The sequence below is a fragment of the Colossoma macropomum genome, unplaced genomic scaffold (genome assembly GCF_904425465.1).
Source record: "Colossoma macropomum unplaced genomic scaffold, Colossoma_macropomum, whole genome shotgun sequence".
Classification (NCBI taxonomy): domain Eukaryota; kingdom Metazoa; phylum Chordata; class Actinopteri; order Characiformes; family Serrasalmidae; genus Colossoma; species Colossoma macropomum.
Window position 1 is genome coordinate 45,662,121 of NW_023494785.1, and position 22,176 is coordinate 45,684,296.

Sequence of the window (22,176 nt, forward strand, 5' to 3'; positions counted from 1 at the left end):
AATTATGTGGATTTCTTTTTTTTTTTTCTTTCTCAGTTATGAAAAACATAGTTTTCCACGGTTAGGATAAGCATGATAAAACTCATCTGTGTGTACTTTGGGCCAGGATTATGCAGGTTAAGCAAGTTCCACTTGCTAATTGATTTTTTCTAATGTTTTAGGTTTAATATAAGCACTAAATACTCTTTTAGTATGAGTACTTTTAAATAGTCATGTTCATTTGAAATGGACAAGACAGGCATGAAACAAAGACAGTCCATATGCAGTGTCTGTGTACAAACCCCAAGTGACTTTATACTAGCAAATACATGACATTAGGTAATTTATTATTATTTTACATATTAAATTGTGCAATTATTGATTTAATGTAATTGATGTAGCTATTCAATTATTACATTAAATGCATGTCAGTTTTTTTAGATATATTTTAAAATGAGGCTACTGTTGAAGTTTGACTGCATGAAGGGAAACTTTCATGGAATTTTTTTAGGAAGGTGTCCAACTTAGTGAGAAAGTTTTTCTATCACTTTAACTTAAGTTAATAATTACAGTTTACTGGCATTTGTGAAGAACAGCTGTCAGTGCTCAGTCTTTTAGAACAGAACTGAGTGACAGAGGTTGCCATGACCTTTAAAATTAATCCAGAAATGTCTGAACAAAATATACTGAAATAATACAAAAGCTTTGGTTCATAAGTGTGAAAATACAACATATATTTAATATATTTCTGGTTAAGTATTTATTTTTAATCAAGCGGTTGTTTTCAATTCCCACCAGTTTTGATACTGACGGTGCAGCATGTGGGTCAAAAAGCAGAACCTTCTTACATTAATCTGCTGTCCTGCTTCGATCGTAGATTATTAAAAGGGTGTAATTGATTGTTTTTGTGGAATTTTTTGCTTTTCCAACCAGTTTCTGTACATATACAGTCGAACATATTGAGCTTAAAGCCTTTAAACATTAAGCACAATGTTGATGTATTAGATTTTCTCTGTTCAGCTTTTGGTAAAAGGTGCGGATAAACCATGTAGCTGAATAATCATTGATTTCACACGTTTAATGTGATACAACCAACAACACAATGATCAGTGTATGAACTGCATATATGAATATACATTAACATGCACAGTCAGCACATGCCTGATTATAAGCAATGTAAAATGTGTTAGACGAGTTCATTTAAATATCATAAAATCATTTAAATAACATGTTAATGTGGAATATTGGCAAAATGCAGGCATTTCCTTAAGCAAGTATGCGGTGTCTTTTACACACAGAACACTTTAAAGCAATTTTTAAGTTTTCCTCCTCAGCCCAAATGTAGATAATCAGTCAAAGCATGTTTATACTAAAAATGGAGAAAAGATGCTGCTGTGTTTAGGCTGTACTTTAGCCCAAGTTTATAGATAATAGTGAGTCAAACAGAGTCATAAACCACATAATCAAGACTTCTAGAGATACTGAGGAGTTTGTAGACAGCGTATGATGATCTAGCCATGTTAGCACCATGCTAATTACTTAGCCTCAGTGTTAAAAATAAGCATGTCTTGGCTGATTCACTACACTTGGTCAAATATAATATTTAGATGAACCATAACTTTAACAAATGTTTGATTTTTTAATAGATAATCAGATTGTGTCAGTAATCCGACCAACGTGTTATACGCACTTGAGTAATCAGGGGATATAACGGGAAAACTCTGGGTCTAAATAAGTCAGACACTAATCAGATTTCTGCTTTACAACCAGCCAATAAACTCACAGAAGAAGAGGCGACATAAACGTAACGTAAAACTCAAACTTAATACCGTGGCTTTTCTTAAACATCACGCCGCTTTACCTGAAAATATGAACAAACATCATCTAGAAGATGAAGAATATTTAAATCCCTTATTTTGTTGAGAATGTAGTCAGTTTCAGCACCACACCAAAAGTGTTCTGCTGTGTCTCATGGTGACACTGCTCGCTTATTTCCAGCACCACTGTCTGTTCTGCACATGCTCAGACTGAGAAATCCGAAAGAAATCAGAGTAAGAGTTTACAGCACTGAGAAATCTGATTACTGAGCTAAAATCCAGCCTCTTTATCAGATTTCTCAATCAGATTTCTAGATAAGAGTATGGTGTTTACATGACCATTTGAATAATTGGATAACCGCAGAAATCCAATTATGATCGGATTATTGAGTGCATGTAAGTGCACTCAGTGTCTCCTTAATAATTTGTATTACTGGAGATGGTAGCAGCTTCAGATGGAGACTGTGCTGGTTCTTTCCTGTGGAGAGCTGCTCTTTACAATGGCAGAAAGACTCTTTGCTGAATAAAATGACTTAAAACAAGTCAAACAATCTTTAGAAACATAAGTTGAATCATCATATAATCTTCATCATAATGAGAACTGGATATTTAGACTAAATTTAAGATGATTTCACTTGCAAAAAATGACATGAAAATCCTTTAGAGATGGATTTTTTTCTATGCCATTGCTTCATAGAAGCCTTTTTAGGATGTTTATTTTTAAGAGCTATACGATTGGTCATTTTTACATTGAATATTTAAATTTGAGAGTTTTTAAACTGCAAGAGCTGCAATTTTAATGTCAGCCTATTTTATTAACAGTGGGAATATTATAACCTAATCTCACATAATTTCAGTTCCATGAATCACACCCATTTTTATTATTTAATTAAGCATGTAACTGCATGTAATTCTGTTAATAATTAACAGAGGACGTTTGTGGAGAGGCCATGCAGGGACACTGCCGAATCCATACTCTGTAAAAAAACACACAAAAGAACACAAAAGTGGATAAAAGAGGATAAATTTGTGAAATTTGGATTTACAGAATTTTGTAATTTTCTAAATGAAAGTAGTTCAACTGCTTCTTAACACATTCAGTACATTATTAAGAACAAACAACACATTTTTAATGTGTAGCCTTCGTGTGGATCTCACGCCTCTCCTGTGTGATTAACTACAGCAGCCGCAGGTTCTGTAAGTGTTTTACTTCAGGACTGTGTTCAAGGCTAACTAGCGCGTCTGAAGGGTCACAGTGAGGGTGATTTCTTTACGTTCATTAACTCAGCCACACCACAAATGGCTGACGTGAGCATCTACTGTACAAACTAACTTCACTCCCAGATGCACATCAGCTGTTTCTGCCTTGGCTGAGTTCACACAGGTCTAGAAATGGTTTGAAAGCAATTATCAGCCAAAGCATTTTAAAACATTTCTTGGACCAGAGGAGATTGTTTGACCTGCAATTGCAGTTTTTATATTGAGACAACAAAGTCTTTACATTGTTGCTGTCTAAAGAGGAACATGCACCTCTAAAATAGTAACTTTACAGGAGAAGACAAAACCTTTTTAGCTTTTAAAGGTGCCATAGAATGGAAAACTGTATTTAAGTTGGTGTAGTTGAATAAGGAGAGGTCGGCACCTGGACTGACACACTGCGAACTTCGAACACTGCTGTCTCCTCCTTCGCTGTCTCCTCCTTCAGATACAAATCATTTGTAAAGGAGGGCGGTAAAACAGGCTGATTCCAAAATCCTAAACTGTAACGTAACAGTCTAGACTCATTAATATTTACATCCTCAAAATTTACATACACCAGCCCACGTTCTAGACCAGCGAATCAACAACAACATCAGAGCAGCAATGAAAATGTCAGACTGTGTGCAGAAATGCAGCTCCACGCAGTGAAGGAACGTCGGCTCTTTTCATTCCCGCATCTCTAACAGGATCCCGACAGCTTTAACTCAGAGCTGTTAGTGTCTCATTTCACTCTGGACAGTTTCTCAAAGCTCGGACATCATCGAGCAGCTTCGCTCAGCGTTTGACCTTGAAGAGACGGAGATGCAGCTCCTTTAGCTTTATTAGCACCACAACCCCAACAGCAGCCTTCTGAGTCTTCTGAGTCTATATGGAATGTTGATGATGGAAAATAATGGAAAATCTGAAATAACATGTTTTCTTTGGGGACTATTTTGCCTCACAGCGCCCTGCATGTATCCCTCCACCATGAATGGAGTTTAAGTTCTCTAAACTATCATTAAACAGTGTCTCAGTCATCAGGCAGTGAATTCATAACCATTTCATGTAGGAACTTTCTGTGAGGGAGCTTTTAGAGGTGGACGTCTGGTTCCTATCACCACCACTGTGAACAGTTCTGACTCGGTGAGTTTATCTAGAACAGAGCGTTTCACACCAAACCACTCGCTGAATAGAATTTTTGGAAATTCTCCTTTTAATAACAACTTTAAACATCCACAACATAGAAATCCACTAAGATTTAAATAAGCTGTGAAATAAAGCAAAGACTGCCCCAAGTGGAAAAAAAACATATAGACATATATTTTTATATATTTTAAATCCATTTCAAACACTCTGCAGTCGATGCTGAAATACATTCCAAACACTAAAATGTATTTCAGAATATTTTGCCATATTAAGCAAATATATTTTAAAATGCATTTAAATGTGTGTGGAAATATTACTCATAGACAAAATAACTGTGTGTAAATGTGTTTATTAAATCCATCTGAAAATGTATGAAAATACCCAGAATCCTGTCTGATACCTTTAGAAATGAATTTGTGTTCCAGTATCTTCATTTTAAATCTGATCTAATGATCCTTTAACAGGACAGAAGCGAGTGTTGTGGGTATTGATACTCTGTGAAAATGCAGTTATGATCTGATATCTTGTTTATGTGAAATACATTGTGTGTGAGAGTCTGACTGCAGACGTACATGGTTAATGTAAAGTACAGTGCAGATCACAGTCAGTACGTTTAGTTACATCTGGAACCTTCATTACACTCAACTGAACACAGATAATAACTAAAATTAATAAAGGCATTTTAAACATGTATGTAACAAATACAGTTTTGTCCATTTTCATACATTACAAAAATATATTTCATAAATACATTTGGAATATATTTGTTTCCATATGGGGCTGGAAAGTTGCCAAAACTAAGGTACCAAAAGTCACAGTCAGTAGAAGGTAGTAAAGTTTCCCACGCGTGTGTGAGTGTTATACGTCCTGCACTCTTTAATCTACGAACGTCTAAATGCACTTCCTTAAGGCTTTTATCACCTGTGTAAACACACCTTTATAAAAGTGCAGCGGGGTGACTGAACCAATCACATGTTCCACATGTTGATAAAACAGCAGCCCCAGATGAGACTGAACGTGCTGTGCTGTGGTCAGGGTGGTACACTGAGTGACCACTGGGAAGCTGATAAGAGTGTGGAACCAGCATTTCTAAACAGAAAAGAGCAAAAGATCCAAACACAACCTGGCTGACATACGCAGAACTCTGTATCACACTGTACACACGAGAACAGAGTTATGTAAATCACTGGTCACCAACTGTGGTGGTGATAGGAACCAGACGTCCACCTCTAAAAGCTCCCTCACAGAAAGTTCCTACATGAAATGGTTATGAATTCACTGCCTGATGACTGAGACACTGATTTATGATAGTTTAGAGAACTTAAACTCCATTCATGGTGGAGGGATACATGCAGGGCGCTGTGAGGCAAAATAGTCCCCAAAGAAAACTTATTATTTCAGATTTTCCACTATTTTCCATCATCAACATTCCATATAAGCTCAGAAGACTCGTGTAGGTTCACTGGTGGTTCTGGATAGTAAATAAAATGTCTATATTTGTGTTGTAGTCATGGCAACTCCTGGTTCCTATCACCACCACTGTAAAGACATCTGAACCATTTCACACCAAACCACTCTGAGTCACTCTGTTTATACCTCACACAATGAATTATGAAGGAATTCTGGAAAATCAGTGAAATTCCCCTTTAAGTGCCCACTTCATTCAGCCCACCTGAGATATTACAGCTGCATAGATTTTCTACTTCAATTAATAAAAGCAGAAAGCAGTAATTAGTAAATTATGGTTTACCTGTATTACATTGAAAACAGTACAAAAACAAATTTGATGTTTTACCTTATGAACATCATTATTTGTAAATATAAGCTCATTTTAAATTCAATGCCTGTAACATGTTCCAGGACGCACGTTTACCCCTAAGTTACATCACCACAAACTGTTCCAGATTGAAAAGTAGAAATATTTGCCATTCTTCACTTATACGAGTATTCAGTATTAGACAGGCAGGTCAGTCTAGAACCCTCCTTCTCTGATTACACAGCCATGCTGTCATAACACCTGCAGAATATTTCTCGGTGTGTCATGTTGAAATAAACATGGACGTCCCTGAAAACTTAACTCTTAACTTACATTTGTTGATGCAGTGACAGTGTTTACTGACAAGTATTCCCGAGCCCGTGTGGTGACGTCCATGCCGGCATTTAGTTGTGGTTTTCAGCCTTTTCCTTTATACACTGAGATTTCGTTGGCTTCTCGGAATCTGTTGATGATATTATGCGCTGTAGAGGGTGAAACACCTAAAATCCTTACAAACACTCGTTGAGGAACTTTATTATAAACTTACTAACATGTTATTAGGCAAAGTGGTGACTTGTATTTGCTCAAAGACTAGAACTTTCCTGGATGCTCCTCTTACACCCCAGCATGACTACATCACCAGTTTAAGATGTTTTTTTCCACAATATGAAAATCTTCAGTTACCTCAACTTCTTTGGAACGTGTTGCAGACATCATTTTCAGACCAAGTGAGTGTTTAGAAAGAACAATGATGTTGATAAGATAACACATTAAATATCTGGCCTTTGTACTGTTCTCAGTGTAATACAGGTCAAAGTGTATTTACTAATCACTGCTTCCTGTTTATATTTGAGAATTACATACTGTAGCAATTTTTTGGACCTAAAGTTTGGAAAAGTAAAACTGCCTTTCCAGAAAACAGCTAGAGTGGAACTAAAAAGGAGGTTCTTAAATTCCTGGGGTTCTGAGTTCCACTGTAGAACTGCAGTAGGTAAGATAACACTACTGCTTTAACACTACTGAAGGAAGTACACTTAACTATGCTGCCCTTTAGTTAAGCTTTAAATTTGCTTAAACATGCCCTTAAATATTACCACAGATTACGGTAACTGTATTTGTGGGTAATATCATATTTACAAGTGCACCAACAAGTCCATTAATCATATCACAAATCATAATCATATTATTAAACTTTGTATGTTGTATATTTTTATATCAATTATAAAAATGTTTATTTTTATTGTTTTATATCTTCTGAGATTTTTTTTTTCCTCAGTGCTCACTTCTGTCCTCTCCCAGTTGGTTTCTTCTAAGGATCAATAAAGCGTATCTTATCTTATCTCGTCTCAGCTTATCTGATCTTATCTTGCAGACAATTGAAGATGTTCATGAGTTGAAATGTGTCCAAGGGTTTGATGACCCTTAGAAACCCTGTTCACATTTTAAAATGCTCTTTAAAATGTTCCGCAGAAAACGTCCTGGTGCTCCATGAGGTATTTCATTAATAATTAGGTACAGTAAACTGTCTTTACCAGCTTACTGCTCTTTATTATCCTCTTCTTATTTGGTATTTTTTGTATTGTCCTCACAGGTGACAGCTGTCAACCTAGAGCCATGGGAATATTGCGCTAGTGCTTTTGGACACGTACAGTTTTTGTACAGTGTTTGTTTTTGTACAGAATGTTTTTTCCCTACAAAAGACGTCTCTCACACTGCCCCTCATAGAGAATCACATACATACTAGCACATATATACACAGGTATTAGCAACCACCTGGGTTAACATAGCAACAGCCTAGCAACACCTCAGCAACCACCAGGTATACCATAGCAACAGCCTAGTAACACCTTAGGAACCAGCTGGAATACCATAACGACAGCCTAGCAGCACCTTAGCGACCACCTGGGGTACCATAGCAACAGCCTAGTAAAACCTTAGGAACCACCTGGGATACTTTAATGACAGCCTAGCAGCACCTTAAGAACCATCTGGGATTTAATTGAAAATTCATGGATTTTTGATTTTCTATTATTTCAAATTTAAAAAATGGCATTTTGTGTACATATTTGTGTTTGTATTTATTTGCTGAGTTTAACATATTGATTATATTAATAAAACCAGGACACCCACACTTTTGCATATAATATAATATAATATAATTTAATATAATATAATATAATATAACATAATATAATAACTCACTCATTATTATATAAGTACATCGAACTTCTGCTATATTGACCTGGTTCTACCTCTCCTGCTTCTGAAGCTGATCTTTTATCTCAGATGTCCTGTTTCTGTGGAACCCCTGAGAACTACAGGTTCTAGGACACCATAATGTTTCCTTTCAAATGTTCATTTACGTGTTTTCGGGTTCTGAGCCTTTATCAGATCGTTCTGTTCTTCAGGAGCGTTTATGATCCCGTTCCTGATCCTGCTGGTGCTGGAGGGAATCCCTCTGCTTCACCTGGAGTTCGCGATCGGTCAGCGGCTGAGGAAAGGCAGCATGGACGTGTGGAGAACCATTAACCCCTACATGCTGGGAGTAGGTGAGGGAGAGACACACCACACCAGTGAGGGAACGTCAAGCTCTCGGACTCAAATGGAGAGATCACTTCATCACACCACACAGTTACATTCAGTCACATAGAGTACAGTCAACGTATATAACAAATCTAATTCTAAATCATTGGAGTGATAAAATCAATGTGCTCTAAAGGAGAAAATGACCCACAGAACTTCTAGCCTGAACTAATATTTTTAATCTGGGTTTAAAAAGATCTATTTAGCTTGCGTTCCTGAAAATTACACTGTAAAATTATATCTCAGCAAGTGAAATGATCTTAAATCTTATCTAATATTTCTTTTTTTGAGATTTTTGTAAGAACAATATATGATTATTAAATTTATTTTCAGACATTTTCACTTATATTAGGTACTTTTACTAAGTGAAATTGTCTCACTACAGTGGCAGGTATATTTCAAGCATATTTCTTAAAATAAGCTAAATTGTCTGTCAGTGTAGTATCTTTTCTTAATATAATCAGTCAAAATAAGAAAACAATGTCAAGAAATAAAAAATAATCTTATAATAAGCTCACAACAATCTCAACATGAGAAATATATGATGTACAGATTAGATGTAAGATTTCACTTGCTAACTTAAATCTTTTGCAGGGTGCTGTCATTATGAGTGTTTAATAATTAATAACACTTACGTCAGTAGTGAACTGTGACTGTCACTGTTAGCCCTTCAGTTTGTTCAAAATGGTCAAAGATCAGGAAAAAATGACTTTTTCATAACGCTAATTTCTGCTAGCACCGCTATGGGATTCTGGTAGCATGTTAGCGCTAAGCTAACAGCAATTCACAGAAAGTATTTAGTCCATTCTAGATGAAATGTGGACATTTTAAGTTTGTATCAGGCATTATTGTATATCCGAGCTTGTGTGTATCAGTGTTACAGTCACTCTTTCAAAATTGTGAAGGACAGTTTTTTCTTCCCACTGGACTCAATAACATCAAATTCAAATCATCATAAACACCGTAGTGTTTATTCTTATCTCCAGCACCTTAGTAACCACCAGGGCCACCATAGCAACAGCCTAGCAACACCTTAGCCACCACCAGGGATACCATAGCAACAGCCTAGCAACACCTTAGCAACCACCTGGGATACCATAGCAATAGCCTAGCAACACCATAGCAACCACCTGGGATACCATAGTGACAGCTTAGCAACACCTTAGCAACCACCTGGGATACCATAGCAACAGCCTAGCCACACCTTAGCAACCACCAGGGATACCATAGCAACAGCCTAGCAACACCTTAGCAACCACCAGGGATACCATAGCAACAGCCTAGCAACACCTTAGCAACCATCTGGGATGCCATAGCAACAGCCTAGCAACACCTTAGCCACTACTAGGGATACCATAGTGACAGCTTTGCAACACCTTAGCAACCACCAGGGATACCATAGCAACAGCCTAGCAACACTTCTACCCACAGACACAATGAGGATAGATTGAAAGTTTAGAATCTGCCTTTTCCACAAAATTCCTCCACTTAATTTAGAAATAACTCAACAAAATGTATGAAGAGGTGTTTAATGCTGGACACAGGACACGTTAGTGCTGCTAACTATCAATAGAAGCTAGTAACCAGTTACCACGGTGATATTTTCATAATGCTAAATAATAAATCTTCTCTTTCGTTGTTATAGCTGTTATTGCTGTACCACAGCTGACGGAAACTTCTCCCCACAGGCATTGCGTCCATGTGTGTGTCCCTGTTGGTCAGTCTCTACTACAACACTATCATCGCCTGGGTCCTGTGGTACTTCTTCAACTCGTTCCAGGAGCCTCTACCCTGGAGTCAGTGCCCCGTCAATGCAAACAGAACAGGTACCACGAAGCAGGTTTGGGGGCAGTTTAGTTCATGGTATCTCCACCAGTCTCCTCTACTCAGAAATGATCCCTCAGCCGTCCTCCAGATCAGACGTTCTGTGGTATCCAGTATCTACCAGCAGAGGAACCAAAGTCTGAACAGCTCTGTTCTTCTCTTTTTGGATTGATGAAGCTCCAAAATTAGTGGAAAGTGGGCACCAACTAACACAGTGATATTTAAGTTTGAATAATCATATTTTCATACAAACAACATAAACATCTCTGCTACAAACACTTGAGCTTTGTTTCTGGCTCCTACTGTTCAGGACAAGCCCAAAATGAGGGAAGTGCAGTTCCAGTTTAGCCCCTGGGTTGGGTTCACTGTAACAGACAGAGGGTCAGTTTAACACCTGATAGAAACGTCTGATCAATCAGTGCAAACAGAGTTAATTCAGTATAATTCAAATCTATTTTCCAGCCGTTCTGCATTATATATTATCATCTATAAGACAGACAGACAGACAGATCAGCTGATACACACACATCAGATTATATATGAACACTGACTGAGTCTGAGTGTCAAACAGTGACAGATTTATTTTAGTCCAGTGAATAAAAACATCAGTAAAATATGAACATTGTCTCTGAATAACTACAGCTTTACCAGCTGATAATGTCAATTTCATTAATAAACGTATTAAAAACCAAAATACTGACGTCTGAAAGATCCTAATAAAGCAGAAAGTCTCTGTTTTCAGATGTTTCTCTGCTTCAGTTTAAATCTGTGTAAATGGAACTAAAAGACTGAATGTGCTTTATTAGTCTTTGTGTGCTGAAGGAGTCTGAGCTGTAACGCTGTGTGTGAACTGACCCCGCAGTGCGGAGGCTGGACTGAAGCCCAGCTGCACTGGCTGTGAGCTGGTCAGCTGCTTCTAAACGGAGCTGCGCTGTAGAAACAAGATGGAGATTACAGTGATATCAGGCTGGATTTTGTGTTCACACAAACAGCTCAGTAACCAAAAAATGACTTACCTGCCCTGAAAACCCTTTCTGGCCCAGATCTCTTTAAAACACTGACCAATTGTAATAACCACAATTAACAATTGAATGGTAGGTTTGGTCATTTTACGCCACCTTAACATCTAATTTGTCTAATTGGCTACCTTGCTTGCTAGCTTAATGTACTGTCTGATATATGAAGTAAATACATGTGCAGAACCAGGTGTAGAGTCAAGCGATTACTTTTCTCTGGAGAGAGTGAACTCACACACTCGCTCTCTTGCTTACTAGCTTATTTGCGCTGATGTGAAACTATATATTGCGGACAGTGTCTACAATTACACGTGAGTAAATACCCAGACTGTTCTAGACTCACTCTTCAGGCATGAATCCATTCCAAGTCTTGCTAAAGCTAAGTTTAAAGTAAAAAAAGCTGAAATAAGCCTTGCTCTGTCGTCAGGTTTTGAGTCGGAGTGTGAGAGAAGCTCTCCGGTGGATTATTTCTGGTACAGGAAGACCCTGAACATCACCACAGACATCGACCAAACTGGAGGCCTGCAGTGGTGGATGGTGCTGTGTCTGATTTCAGCCTGGGCTGTGCTCTATGTCTGCTGCATCCGTGGAATAGAGACCACCGGAAAGGTACGTCCAGACTGGACACCTGCTTGTCCAACATTTCCTTCATCTTGAAGGGTATGAGTAGGAATGTATTTTCCTGCTGTAACAGTCTCTACTCTTCTGGGAAGACTTTCCACTCGATATTGGAGAAGTTCTGGGATCTGATCCATTCAGCCACAAGAACATTAGTGAGGTCATCAGGGATGTTGGCCATTTAGGTCTGGAGCACCAGCTCATCCAAAAGATGTTTAGTGGTGCTTCATCACTCCAAACTCATCCCAAAGGTGTTCAGTGGTCATTTTCTTGATTTGTTCATCTCTTCCTAAATCCTCCTCTAAAGGCTCTTCATATAACATGAACCTCATATGTTTCATATCTAAATGCTCCGTTATCTTCATCACTACTTTCCAAAACCGCTGCAGCAGCTTCAGCAGCTGTAAACTCTCTGCACGCCGTTTCACATGAGTCTCCGATGTAGATCCACCAGTTCCACACGGTGAGAGGCAGATGACGTGTATCTCAGCCCCTCTTCATCGGCTCATAACTCCGGATGTGAGTCTCGTATGATCTCGTGATAAGATGGAATGGAAAGGGCGACTCTACAGATTCAGGAAGTGTTTGAACTGGATTTCTGAGCTGGATCATCACAAAGATACAGACACAGACACAGAGACAGATACAGATACGCCTGGCAAGTTTGCCGACTATTGAGAGTTAAACAAGCGTAATCCACTAATTAGGAGTGGCGTCTGGACTCTTCTGGAGTGGTATTACCTCAGTTCAGTGATGAACCTTATCCTGGAAAATAGATTGTATTTATGCTTCCAGTTAAAGATGAACAATTGCTAACTGTAAATAATGATAACTGTTTTCCAAAGGACACTGATAAAGTCTTATAAAAGTTTAGTGTTTTAGGCTTTAGTCCAGCACAGAACAGTCATTTTATTACCTCTATGAGTCATTTCATATTTAAGCAAGGACATTATGCTAAATAAAGAACATAATCTGACAGACATCCTTACATTTAAACATGTTCTACAGAAATGCTGAATATCACAAAACACCTTTTTTACTGTACGCTGTAGGAACACTGCTGGGTAATGATTTAGACTCAGAGCCGTTTTAAAGTTTATAGCCCTATGTAAACAATTAAACAGGCGGTTTCAGCCGTACTTGTGTAATAAAGCTGAAGTTGTGGCTGATGAATGAGGCCTTTGGTGCACAGCTCAGTCAGCAGTTGCTGCTTCTGAGTGACACATTTAATGTCAGTTCAGAGAATCCTGATTATTTCATAACTCACAATAAACACTGTTATGTTTTTGTTACTTGTTCGGAACACACTGGGTGCTCCATGTGTTATATACTTTTAATAATAACAATAATATATTAATAACATGTCATATTGAAAGAGCAACTTTCACAAGGTCGCTTTGAAATAACATTAGCATTAGCATTAGTCCTAGCTGTGGAAATCAGAATTTGCAGGCAAAAGTTTTGCTCTGAGTTTGATCATTTTAAAGCTGCCCCTGTTTTACATGTTTTCAAACATGTAAGCATTTAATTTAAATTAAAAATTACTTTAATTAATTGGTGGTTTAATTAAGTGGTTGGACAGTTGCACTACCTTAAATTATTAGACTTCGGGATGCATAAATGCTTAAAATAAATTTTATTTTGATGCTCTGAAATTGTATTGAGATAAAGGAGGAGTGATGACGGAGTTTTAGCCGTGCTTTAGTGAGATATCTGTCTGATCTCTCTCTCCTCCAGGCCGTGTATGTGACCTCTACCCTACCTTACTTGGTTCTCACTATCTTCCTCATCAGAGGCCTCACCCTCAAAGGCTCCGTCAGTGGGATCATATTTCTCTTCACGCCAGATGTGAGTGTTAATTCACACAATCAACAACTTTTAATCCAGAGGTGTGAAACAGCTGGATCCACTCACTCAGCTCTGCATACTACAGTACACAGATAATGGATCTGTACTTTCTAACGTTCATACTTTCAATTTGATTGCTTTGCTTTGCTCAGTCACTGATAATATTACTGCAGTACTGATTTAGACTATTCTACACACCTCAGACTTATTCAGGAGGGAATGTTACTGTCCTGATTAGCCTTAAAATTAATTTGTGTGTGTGTGTGCGTGTGTGTGTGTGTGTGTGTGTGTGTGTTTATATCTGTGTCTGTGTAGCTGAATGAGCTAGCGAACCCAGCCACCTGGCTGGACGCAGGAGCTCAGGTGTTTTATTCCTTCTCTCTGGCGTTTGGTGGCCTCATCTCCTTCTCCAGCTACAACTCCATCCAGTAAGTCCAAAACATCCAAACATTCTGAATTCAGTCTTAATTTTTTTTAAAAAAGGTGCTAAAAGTGTAAAAATGCACTAAACCAAAGGTTTAATTAATTAAATTAACATTTTAATTGGATTGATGAAGAATTTGATTATAATGAATTACAATAATATTCAATAATGTATGAGCTTAATTTTGGCCAAAATAGACTTTGCAGGCTGTTTTCAAACAAACAAAAAAGGTTTAAGTGTTGTTTCCTATTAACAATGTTTACCTGTTACTTTTAAATAATTTGAAAATAAAGTCAAATTGATTAGAGTTAAATCCAATCATGGTCACACATGACATTTCATGATGCACTGAATCATTTCCCAAAGAGTCATAATCAGACAGAATCAAATCATTCTGAGTTTATACTTTTAACAGGTACTGAAGGTTGTTGGTGTTTCTGTAAAGGAGTAAAGCTCTGCATTATCAAGTGTGTACATCGTTTCATAAATTAGAGCAACACTATGTACGATTTGGGGATTTGGAGCCCTCTCTGGTGGACATATGTAATTGCATGCAATGTGCAGAAGAACTCTCTGTAATGCCAGTCGTGCTTCGGACCCCCACAAGTGGATGGATCTGAGTTTTGCGACTGAGTTTAAAAAGAATTCAGAGAGAACTCAGTCTAAACTTGGTGAAGCAGCGTCTCTGAGGATGAGAGTGAATTATCTACTATAGTCATCACATCTTCATCAGTGTGATGTTGATTCTGAGATCATTTGAGGCCGAAACATCGAGCTGGACCTTCTTTTAGAGTCTGTGTGACGTTAATACGTAAAGACGTACGACGTGGTGTGAAAAACTCAACGCCTCGGGCTTTACAGGCGACTCGCAGCAGCACAGACTCACCGTATTTTAGCCTGTTTACATTCTCCTCACTCATTAATGACACTACTTTCAGTTTTAACAACAAACATTACATAGTGCAGCTTTAAAACGTGGCACATCAGTGCAATCACTGTTAAAAGTAAACTGAAATACAGAGTTGGGTTTTTACTGTGGAAATGATGTACATGTTTGAATCAAGGACGTCAGTGCAGTGTTTTACTGGGCATGCGTATGTCTGCAGTGTTACGTCCTGTACTTTAGTATCTTTGTCTTTCTGTCAGTAATAACTGTGAGCAGGACGCTGTGATCATCTCCATCATCAACGCCTTCACATCAATCTTCGCCGCCACCGTCATCTACACCATCATCGGCTTCAGAGCCACACAGAGATTTGACGACTGTCTGGGAAGGGTACGTACCTGCGTCTTACTCTCTTAAAGGTCTAGTTTATACGCCCCCCCACCTCCTTTGATGTAGAGGATCAGACAAGAAAGGTTTGGTGTCTGAAGTTGATCCTTAGCTACGAGGCTGATGTAGCTAACAAGTCATTTAAGCTTACACCCTACCAGTTAGCAAGACGCTAACTGCATGTCTCACCCAGCGTTCACGCTACCAGGCGAAAGAGCCACAAGCGACCAGTCATTTCCTACATTTCCCACAGCAGAAAGTTACGATGTCAAGCTTGTAATCAGAGCAGAAAACTCTTTGCTGCTGTATAGAACCATTTACAACACATTCTCCATCAGTCTGAAGAACCATTTCACCATGCAGAGAACCATTTGAGCATGCAGAGGGTTCTTTAAGTGTTTATGGGTTCTTAAGCACTGTTGTCTTTACTAAAGAACCTCTGAAGAACCATCTTTGCCGTCATCAGGTCAACAGTGGCCCGATGTCCTCTCACTGTCTGAGGAACAGTGGGTCACACAGGGTCAGAAACCACAGAATCAAGTCTATCAGAGATGCTGAACAGCTCCACACAGTCTGAGGAGAGTGTGTTAATTTAGGTGCATGAACAAAGCTAATTGCTAACGCTTTAAACATTCTGTTACTTGTTAGCTACATTAGCCTCATAGCTGTCGCGCTAAAGCTAAAGAATCAAAGACACCAAGCAGGTCCTGGCTGACTGACTGCATCTACAGTAAGAGGGAAAGCTCACTTTAACAGCAGCCAAATGAAAAAAAAAAACAATTTAATATTCAACACATCTGCTCTGCATCTGTCCCACAGAAACATCCTGGCTCTGCTGAACAACTTTGATCTGCCGGAGGGAAACATCACCGAGAGTAACTATAATTTGGCTCTGGAGAACCTTAATGCCACTTATCCAGACATCATCAGCGGCCTGAACCTACAGACATGTGACCTGAACACCTTCCTCACTGAGGTACAGTCCTGATCAGGATCACATGATAATGTACTTCTAGAAGCATTACACTTCATTAGAAACACCCACCTTGTGCTTCCACTTACTGGCCACTTTAATAGAAACACCCACCTTTTGCTTTGGCTAACTGGCCACTTTGTTAGAAACACCCACTTTGTGCCTCCACTAGCTGGCCACTTTATTGGAAACACCCACCTTGTGCTTTCACTAACTGGCCACTTTATTAGAAACACCACCTTGTGCTTGCACTAACTGGCCACTTTAATAGAAACACCCACCTTGTGCCTCCACTAACTGGCCACTTTATTAGAAACACCCATCATGTGCTCCCACTAACTGTCCACTTTATTGGAAACACCCACCTTTGTGCATCCACTAACTGGCCACTTTATTGGAAACACCTACCTTGTGCTTCCACTGACTGGCCACTTTATTAGAAACCTTGTACTTCTACATAAGAGCAGCTCTGTGGTCAGAAACTGAGCATTGATGAAGGACTAGAGGATGGATAACAAACTGTACATCAACAGTCTATAACTTTACACCAGCAAGACGGAGCTGAAAGGTGGGGTCAGTGGCCAGGCAGTGAAAAACATGTGCCATGGAGTTGGGATCTCGCTGCTCTCTGAACCTGAATAAATACCTGAAGTTTCCACCGTGCTTCTCTAAACAGGGTGTGGAGGGTACAGGCCTGGCCTTCATCGTCTTCACTGAGGCCATCACTAAGATGCCCCTGGCTCCACTGTGGTCCGTCCTGTTCTTTGTCATGCTCTTCTGCCTCGGCTTGTCCTCCATGTTTGGAAACATTGAAGGAGTGCTGGTTCCCCTGCAGGACCTAAAGGTCTTCCCCAAGAGCTGGACCAAAGAAGCCATCTCAGGTACTGCACTCAGGTTCTCCACTCAGAGGGACCAGCTTCAATTTGCAAACCATTCATTCATTTTAGCCCTTATGATTTGATTTGATTACAATCTAGTAGAGAACAATTCAGCTCACCATGAAATCTCACATTTCACCACAACTCTCCTTGATTACTATGGTACGATTCAGAATGAAGGATGTGGTGAACGTACACATATGAGCTACTTGAACAGTACACAGAATAAAATCTTGCTCATGTGGGCCACAATATACAAACTGTACAATCTACACCCATCAGCCGTCACATTAAAACCACCTCACTGTCCATTTTATCAGCTCCACTGACCGTATAGTTTCACTCTGTAGTTCTACAGTTACAGACTGTAGTCCATCTGTTTCTCTGATACTTTGTTAGCCCCCTTTTACCCTGTTCTTCAGTGGTCAGGACCCCCATGGACCCTCACAGAGCAGGTACTATTTGGGTGGTGGATCATTCTCAGCACTGCAGTAACACTGACATGGTGGTGGCGTGTTAGTGTGTGTTGCGCTGGTGCGAGTGGATCAGACACAGCAGTGCTGCTGGAGTTTTTAAACACTGTGTCCACTCACTGTCCACTCTATTAGACACTCCTACCTTGTCAGTCCACCTTGTAGATGTAAAGTCAGAGACGATAGCTCATCTGCTGCTGCACAGTTTGTGTTGGTCATCGGTCTAGTCCTTCATCAGTGGTCAGTATGGCAATATAACTCTGAAATACATTTTAGTGTTTGAATGTATTTTAACATGGACTGCACTGTAACTGAAATGTACTTCAAATATATAAAAAAACATGGCCATATATTTTGCTCATATGCAAAATCACTACTCAAAACAGTTCTGAAGGCAGCGCTACCCCTGAGGCAGAACGAACGGAATTGGTTCAGAGAACAACCAATTAAAGTAACCAATAGGCGGGGCTTATCTTTAGAAACGTCTCTCTGTTCCTCAGTGCTGCTAAAGTAGATGCAGTGCATTAAAAGGTATGTAATTCAGTTTCTGGTGTTGTTCGTTTTTCAGGAAACTCTTTTTACACGTTGCTCGTTCCTCAGAAAGCTGCCTGGAAAACTAGCAGCTTCTGAGGCAGCGTCTTCTCTGACTGCTTGCTTGTTAGTGCAAAGTAATGTAAGTAGACTAGTAAGAATGCTGGCTATTAAACATGACTGACAGCAGCTTCTTTACTAACGCTGTGTTTACATGTTGGAACTGAAGACATACCTCTAGCAACGATGGCGCTGTGCAGCCACCAAACCTTGCTGTGGTCAAGCTCTCTGTGCCCAAATCTCAACTCTGTAAACGTTAAGCATATTACAGTAGAACCTGCACACTGTGCCTTCATGGCTCCAGATTTTATCCAACGTTTTTGTGAAAAACTAGTAATAAAAGTAATAATAATAATCTGCTTTCAGCGTGACGTGAATTATGAACACATCAAAGTACACATGGGCCTCTATATCCATCCATCATCTAAACCGCTTATCCTTCTGGGTCGCGGTGGGGTGCTGGAGCCTATCCCAGCTGTCATTGGGCGGAAGGCAGGATACACCCTGGGCAGGTCGCCAGTCCATCGCAGGGCAGACAGACAGACAGACATACACACACTCACACCTAGGGGCAATTTAGCCTGTCTTGGACTGTGGGAGGAAACCGGAGTACCCGGAGGAAACCCACACAGACACGGGGAGAACAGGCAAACTCCACGCAGAAACGACCCTGGTCACCCGGCCGGGAATTGAACCCAGGCCCTTCTTGCTGTGAGGCGACAGCGCTACCCAATGCGCCACCGTGCCGCCCTGGGCCTCTACATGACAAACCTTATAGTATATCTCTCATTCCAACTTGCTCTGCTTAACCAATGACATTCATCCCCACCTGCTGGCTGGTAACCAATTACGCTCGTTCTACCTCGAAGGCAGTGCTGCCTTCAGAACCGTTTTGAGTAGCAATTTCGCACATTAGCATATATTCTTATTCCATATGGGATATTCGGCCACGTCCAGTTAGTTTTAAATATGTCTCTCAATCAAACTCACCAATTATGGTATCTTACAAACTCATCACATTTACACTGTGTTTACCTCTTAATTTTGCTGCACTGCTTCAGGGATCACCTGTCTGCTGTGTTGCTGTATGGGGCTGATATTTGTTCAGGGATCAGGAAACTACTGGCTGGCGCTCTTCGACAGCTTCGCTGGCTCCATCCCTCTCCTCATCACAGGCTTCTGTGAGATGGTTGGAGTGGTGTATGTTTATGGTATGGACAGGTAGGTCACCTGATATTATAAGCCTTTTCTACATTGTTTATTCATATTCCTGCTCATATTCAGCACCTTTCATCATATCATTTTACTGAAAAGACACAGTCCTGTTCCCCACAATCTTCTTATTGTCTTTAAACTGCTGGGTGAAGTGAAACCATGTGCTCTGTGAACAGGTTCAATGAAGACCTGGTCTTCATGATTGGCCACAAACCCAACATCTTCTGGCAGGCCACCTGGAGGGTCATCAGCCCCCTCATCATGCTGGTCATCTTCCTCTTCTACTTCGTCACCACCATCTCCAAGGAGCTCTTCTATATCGCCTGGGACCCTGAATCGGTGAGATTTTACCCACCATGCCTCAAGAGCTCATGATGTACAACTACAGCACTGATACATTGATCATTTCCATGGTTACACCCATTTCCATGGTAACACTACACCCATTTCCATGGTTACACTACACCCATTTCCATGGTTACACTACACCCATTTCCATGGTAACTCTACACCCATTTCCATGGTTACATCCATTTCCATGGTAACACTAGACCCATTTCCATAGTTACACTACACCCATCTCCATGGTTACATTAAACCCATTTCCATGGTTACACTCATTTGCACCTGTTTCCATAGTAACATTACACCCATTTCCATGGTTATTGTATGAGTAACATGTTGGAGAAGCCCCCCGTTACTGGCTGAATGCTATTGTGATGAAAATTAAGAGACAAAAAATGATTGAAATATTTAAAAACTGAGATTATCTGGTTCTGTACAGAACACAGCGCCTCCCCACTGGTGGAGCTATTATTATTATTCCTGTTAATGGTCAGTGAAGAACAAATACGTGGACAGTGATGGTCTAAAGTGCCCTGCTGATCCGTCTGTGTTGCAGGTGAAATTTCCGACTCTGGAGCAGAAGCCCTATCCGGCCTGGATCTACGTAATAATCTTCATCCTGGCTGGAATCCCGAGTCTCGCTGTTCCTGGTGCCGCTATTTTCAGAGCTATACGAAAGCGCTGCTGTAAAACCTGAAGCCAGTGTTTGTTTCTTCTTAGCTGTGACTGAACTTTGGAGGTCCAGACGTGCAAATGTGCAGTGATATTGTTTATTTAGTGTTATTTCCTTTATTTCAGCAATATGTCGGCTGGTATTGGTTTTCTCTGTAGACGTATTTGATTATCCTCAGTTTCCTTCAGCCACAGTTTACCGGGAAAGGAACAATATCAGTCTGCTAGTGTTGCCTGTGTTGTATTCACAGGCACTAAAACAGCCCAAAAGTTGGTGAGGAAAGCAATTCGGCCCACTGTATTAAAAATGAATTATTCATATAAACAGTGCAGCTACTACAGATGTAGAAAATATACAAATAAAACATGATAATGCAATTTTACCCCAAAACAAGCACACACAGGTCTTTACTAAGCTTGGTTTATTTTAAGTGCAGTTCTTGTATAATTTTTTAAAGTATTTTGCAAAGATTTTATTTTCTTCTAGAAACTAGTGATGCTCAGTATTTATCACGTTTGTTGGATTTATGTTTTATTTAAATAAATATCCATCTTCAATGAAACCTTGCTTTTTTATTCAGTTTTGATTATTTACACCTTCAGTAAAACCCTGAGAGGTTTAATCTGAAACACTGCCATCAAAAGTGTGACTAAAATAAAATGTAATGTATGTGTAAATGTAAATGTAATGCAGTGAAAAGTAATTTGAGATGTAATTAAACTATTTCCATGCAGATAGATTCTCATCCTGCTGCTGGACTCTCACGTTCTTTCTCAGTATACATTTACTGGCACATTAAACACATTAGCTTGACAAGCTATCAGACGCTGTTCTGTAGAGATACGGCCTGAATGAACATGATATTTACACATTCAGAAACCTTTACGCTTTGTGTTAACAGCTTTTGGTCAAGGGCAGATATATATATATATAGATATATATACTGAGTTGAGGTGAATGTAAACATCAGGTCTCAGCCAACTTCCAATACTGAACTTATAGGTGTGGAAAAATGTGCACTATTCTGACAAATATTTGTTTTCTTCTTTTTCCTGACGCTTTAAAATAACTTGTTCTTTATGCCCTGTACCGTTAATATATGTATTACCAAAGGGTTCAAGCGTATCTGGACATTTGTGCTGTGGTCAAAGTGGTTAAGTTCATTGTGTTGGGAAACAAAATGTCAAACCAAGTGGCGTTTATGCTAAACAGACCATTTCAGGACTGTACAGGTCTCACAGAAGGCGGCTGGTGAGTTTCAGATCAGATTTAGTCTTAGTGCACTTTTGAGTTCATAATCCGTCAATGAACACCAGATCAGAGACAGCAGAGTCAGAGGAACAGAGCCGGACTGAGGTTTCCTCCTCTGTGCTGTACAGAACACAGTGTAGTCTGGGTGGAGTTCCTCTCCAGGAGTTCTCCACACAGTCTGACACACCGGGATAAAAGTGTTCTTTTTATTAACTGACCAATATATATGTATATATATATATATATATCGCTGC

General features: G+C 39.6%; 1 protein-coding gene across 1 annotated transcript in view; it reads left to right on the plus strand.

Annotated features, from left to right (window-relative positions):
• The window catches only part of slc6a19b (solute carrier family 6 member 19b), a 23,469-nt gene extending 2,418 nt beyond the window's left edge, over window positions 1-21,051 (plus strand). Inside the window, exons 2-12 of the mRNA XM_036596585.1 lie at window positions 8,346-8,486; window positions 10,209-10,346; window positions 11,788-11,969; window positions 13,716-13,826; window positions 14,142-14,254; window positions 15,397-15,522; window positions 16,340-16,499; window positions 17,173-17,377; window positions 19,500-19,659; window positions 19,830-19,992; window positions 20,555-21,051. Coding sequence (XP_036452478.1) covers window positions 8,346-8,486; window positions 10,209-10,346; window positions 11,788-11,969; window positions 13,716-13,826; window positions 14,142-14,254; window positions 15,397-15,522; window positions 16,340-16,499; window positions 17,173-17,377; window positions 19,500-19,659; window positions 19,830-19,992; window positions 20,555-20,695 — 1,640 coding nt within the window. The 3' untranslated portion in view covers window positions 20,696-21,051. The remainder of the gene's footprint in view (window positions 1-8,345; window positions 8,487-10,208; window positions 10,347-11,787; window positions 11,970-13,715; window positions 13,827-14,141; window positions 14,255-15,396; window positions 15,523-16,339; window positions 16,500-17,172; window positions 17,378-19,499; window positions 19,660-19,829; window positions 19,993-20,554) is intronic.
• Window positions 21,052-22,176: the final 1,125 nt, after the last annotated feature.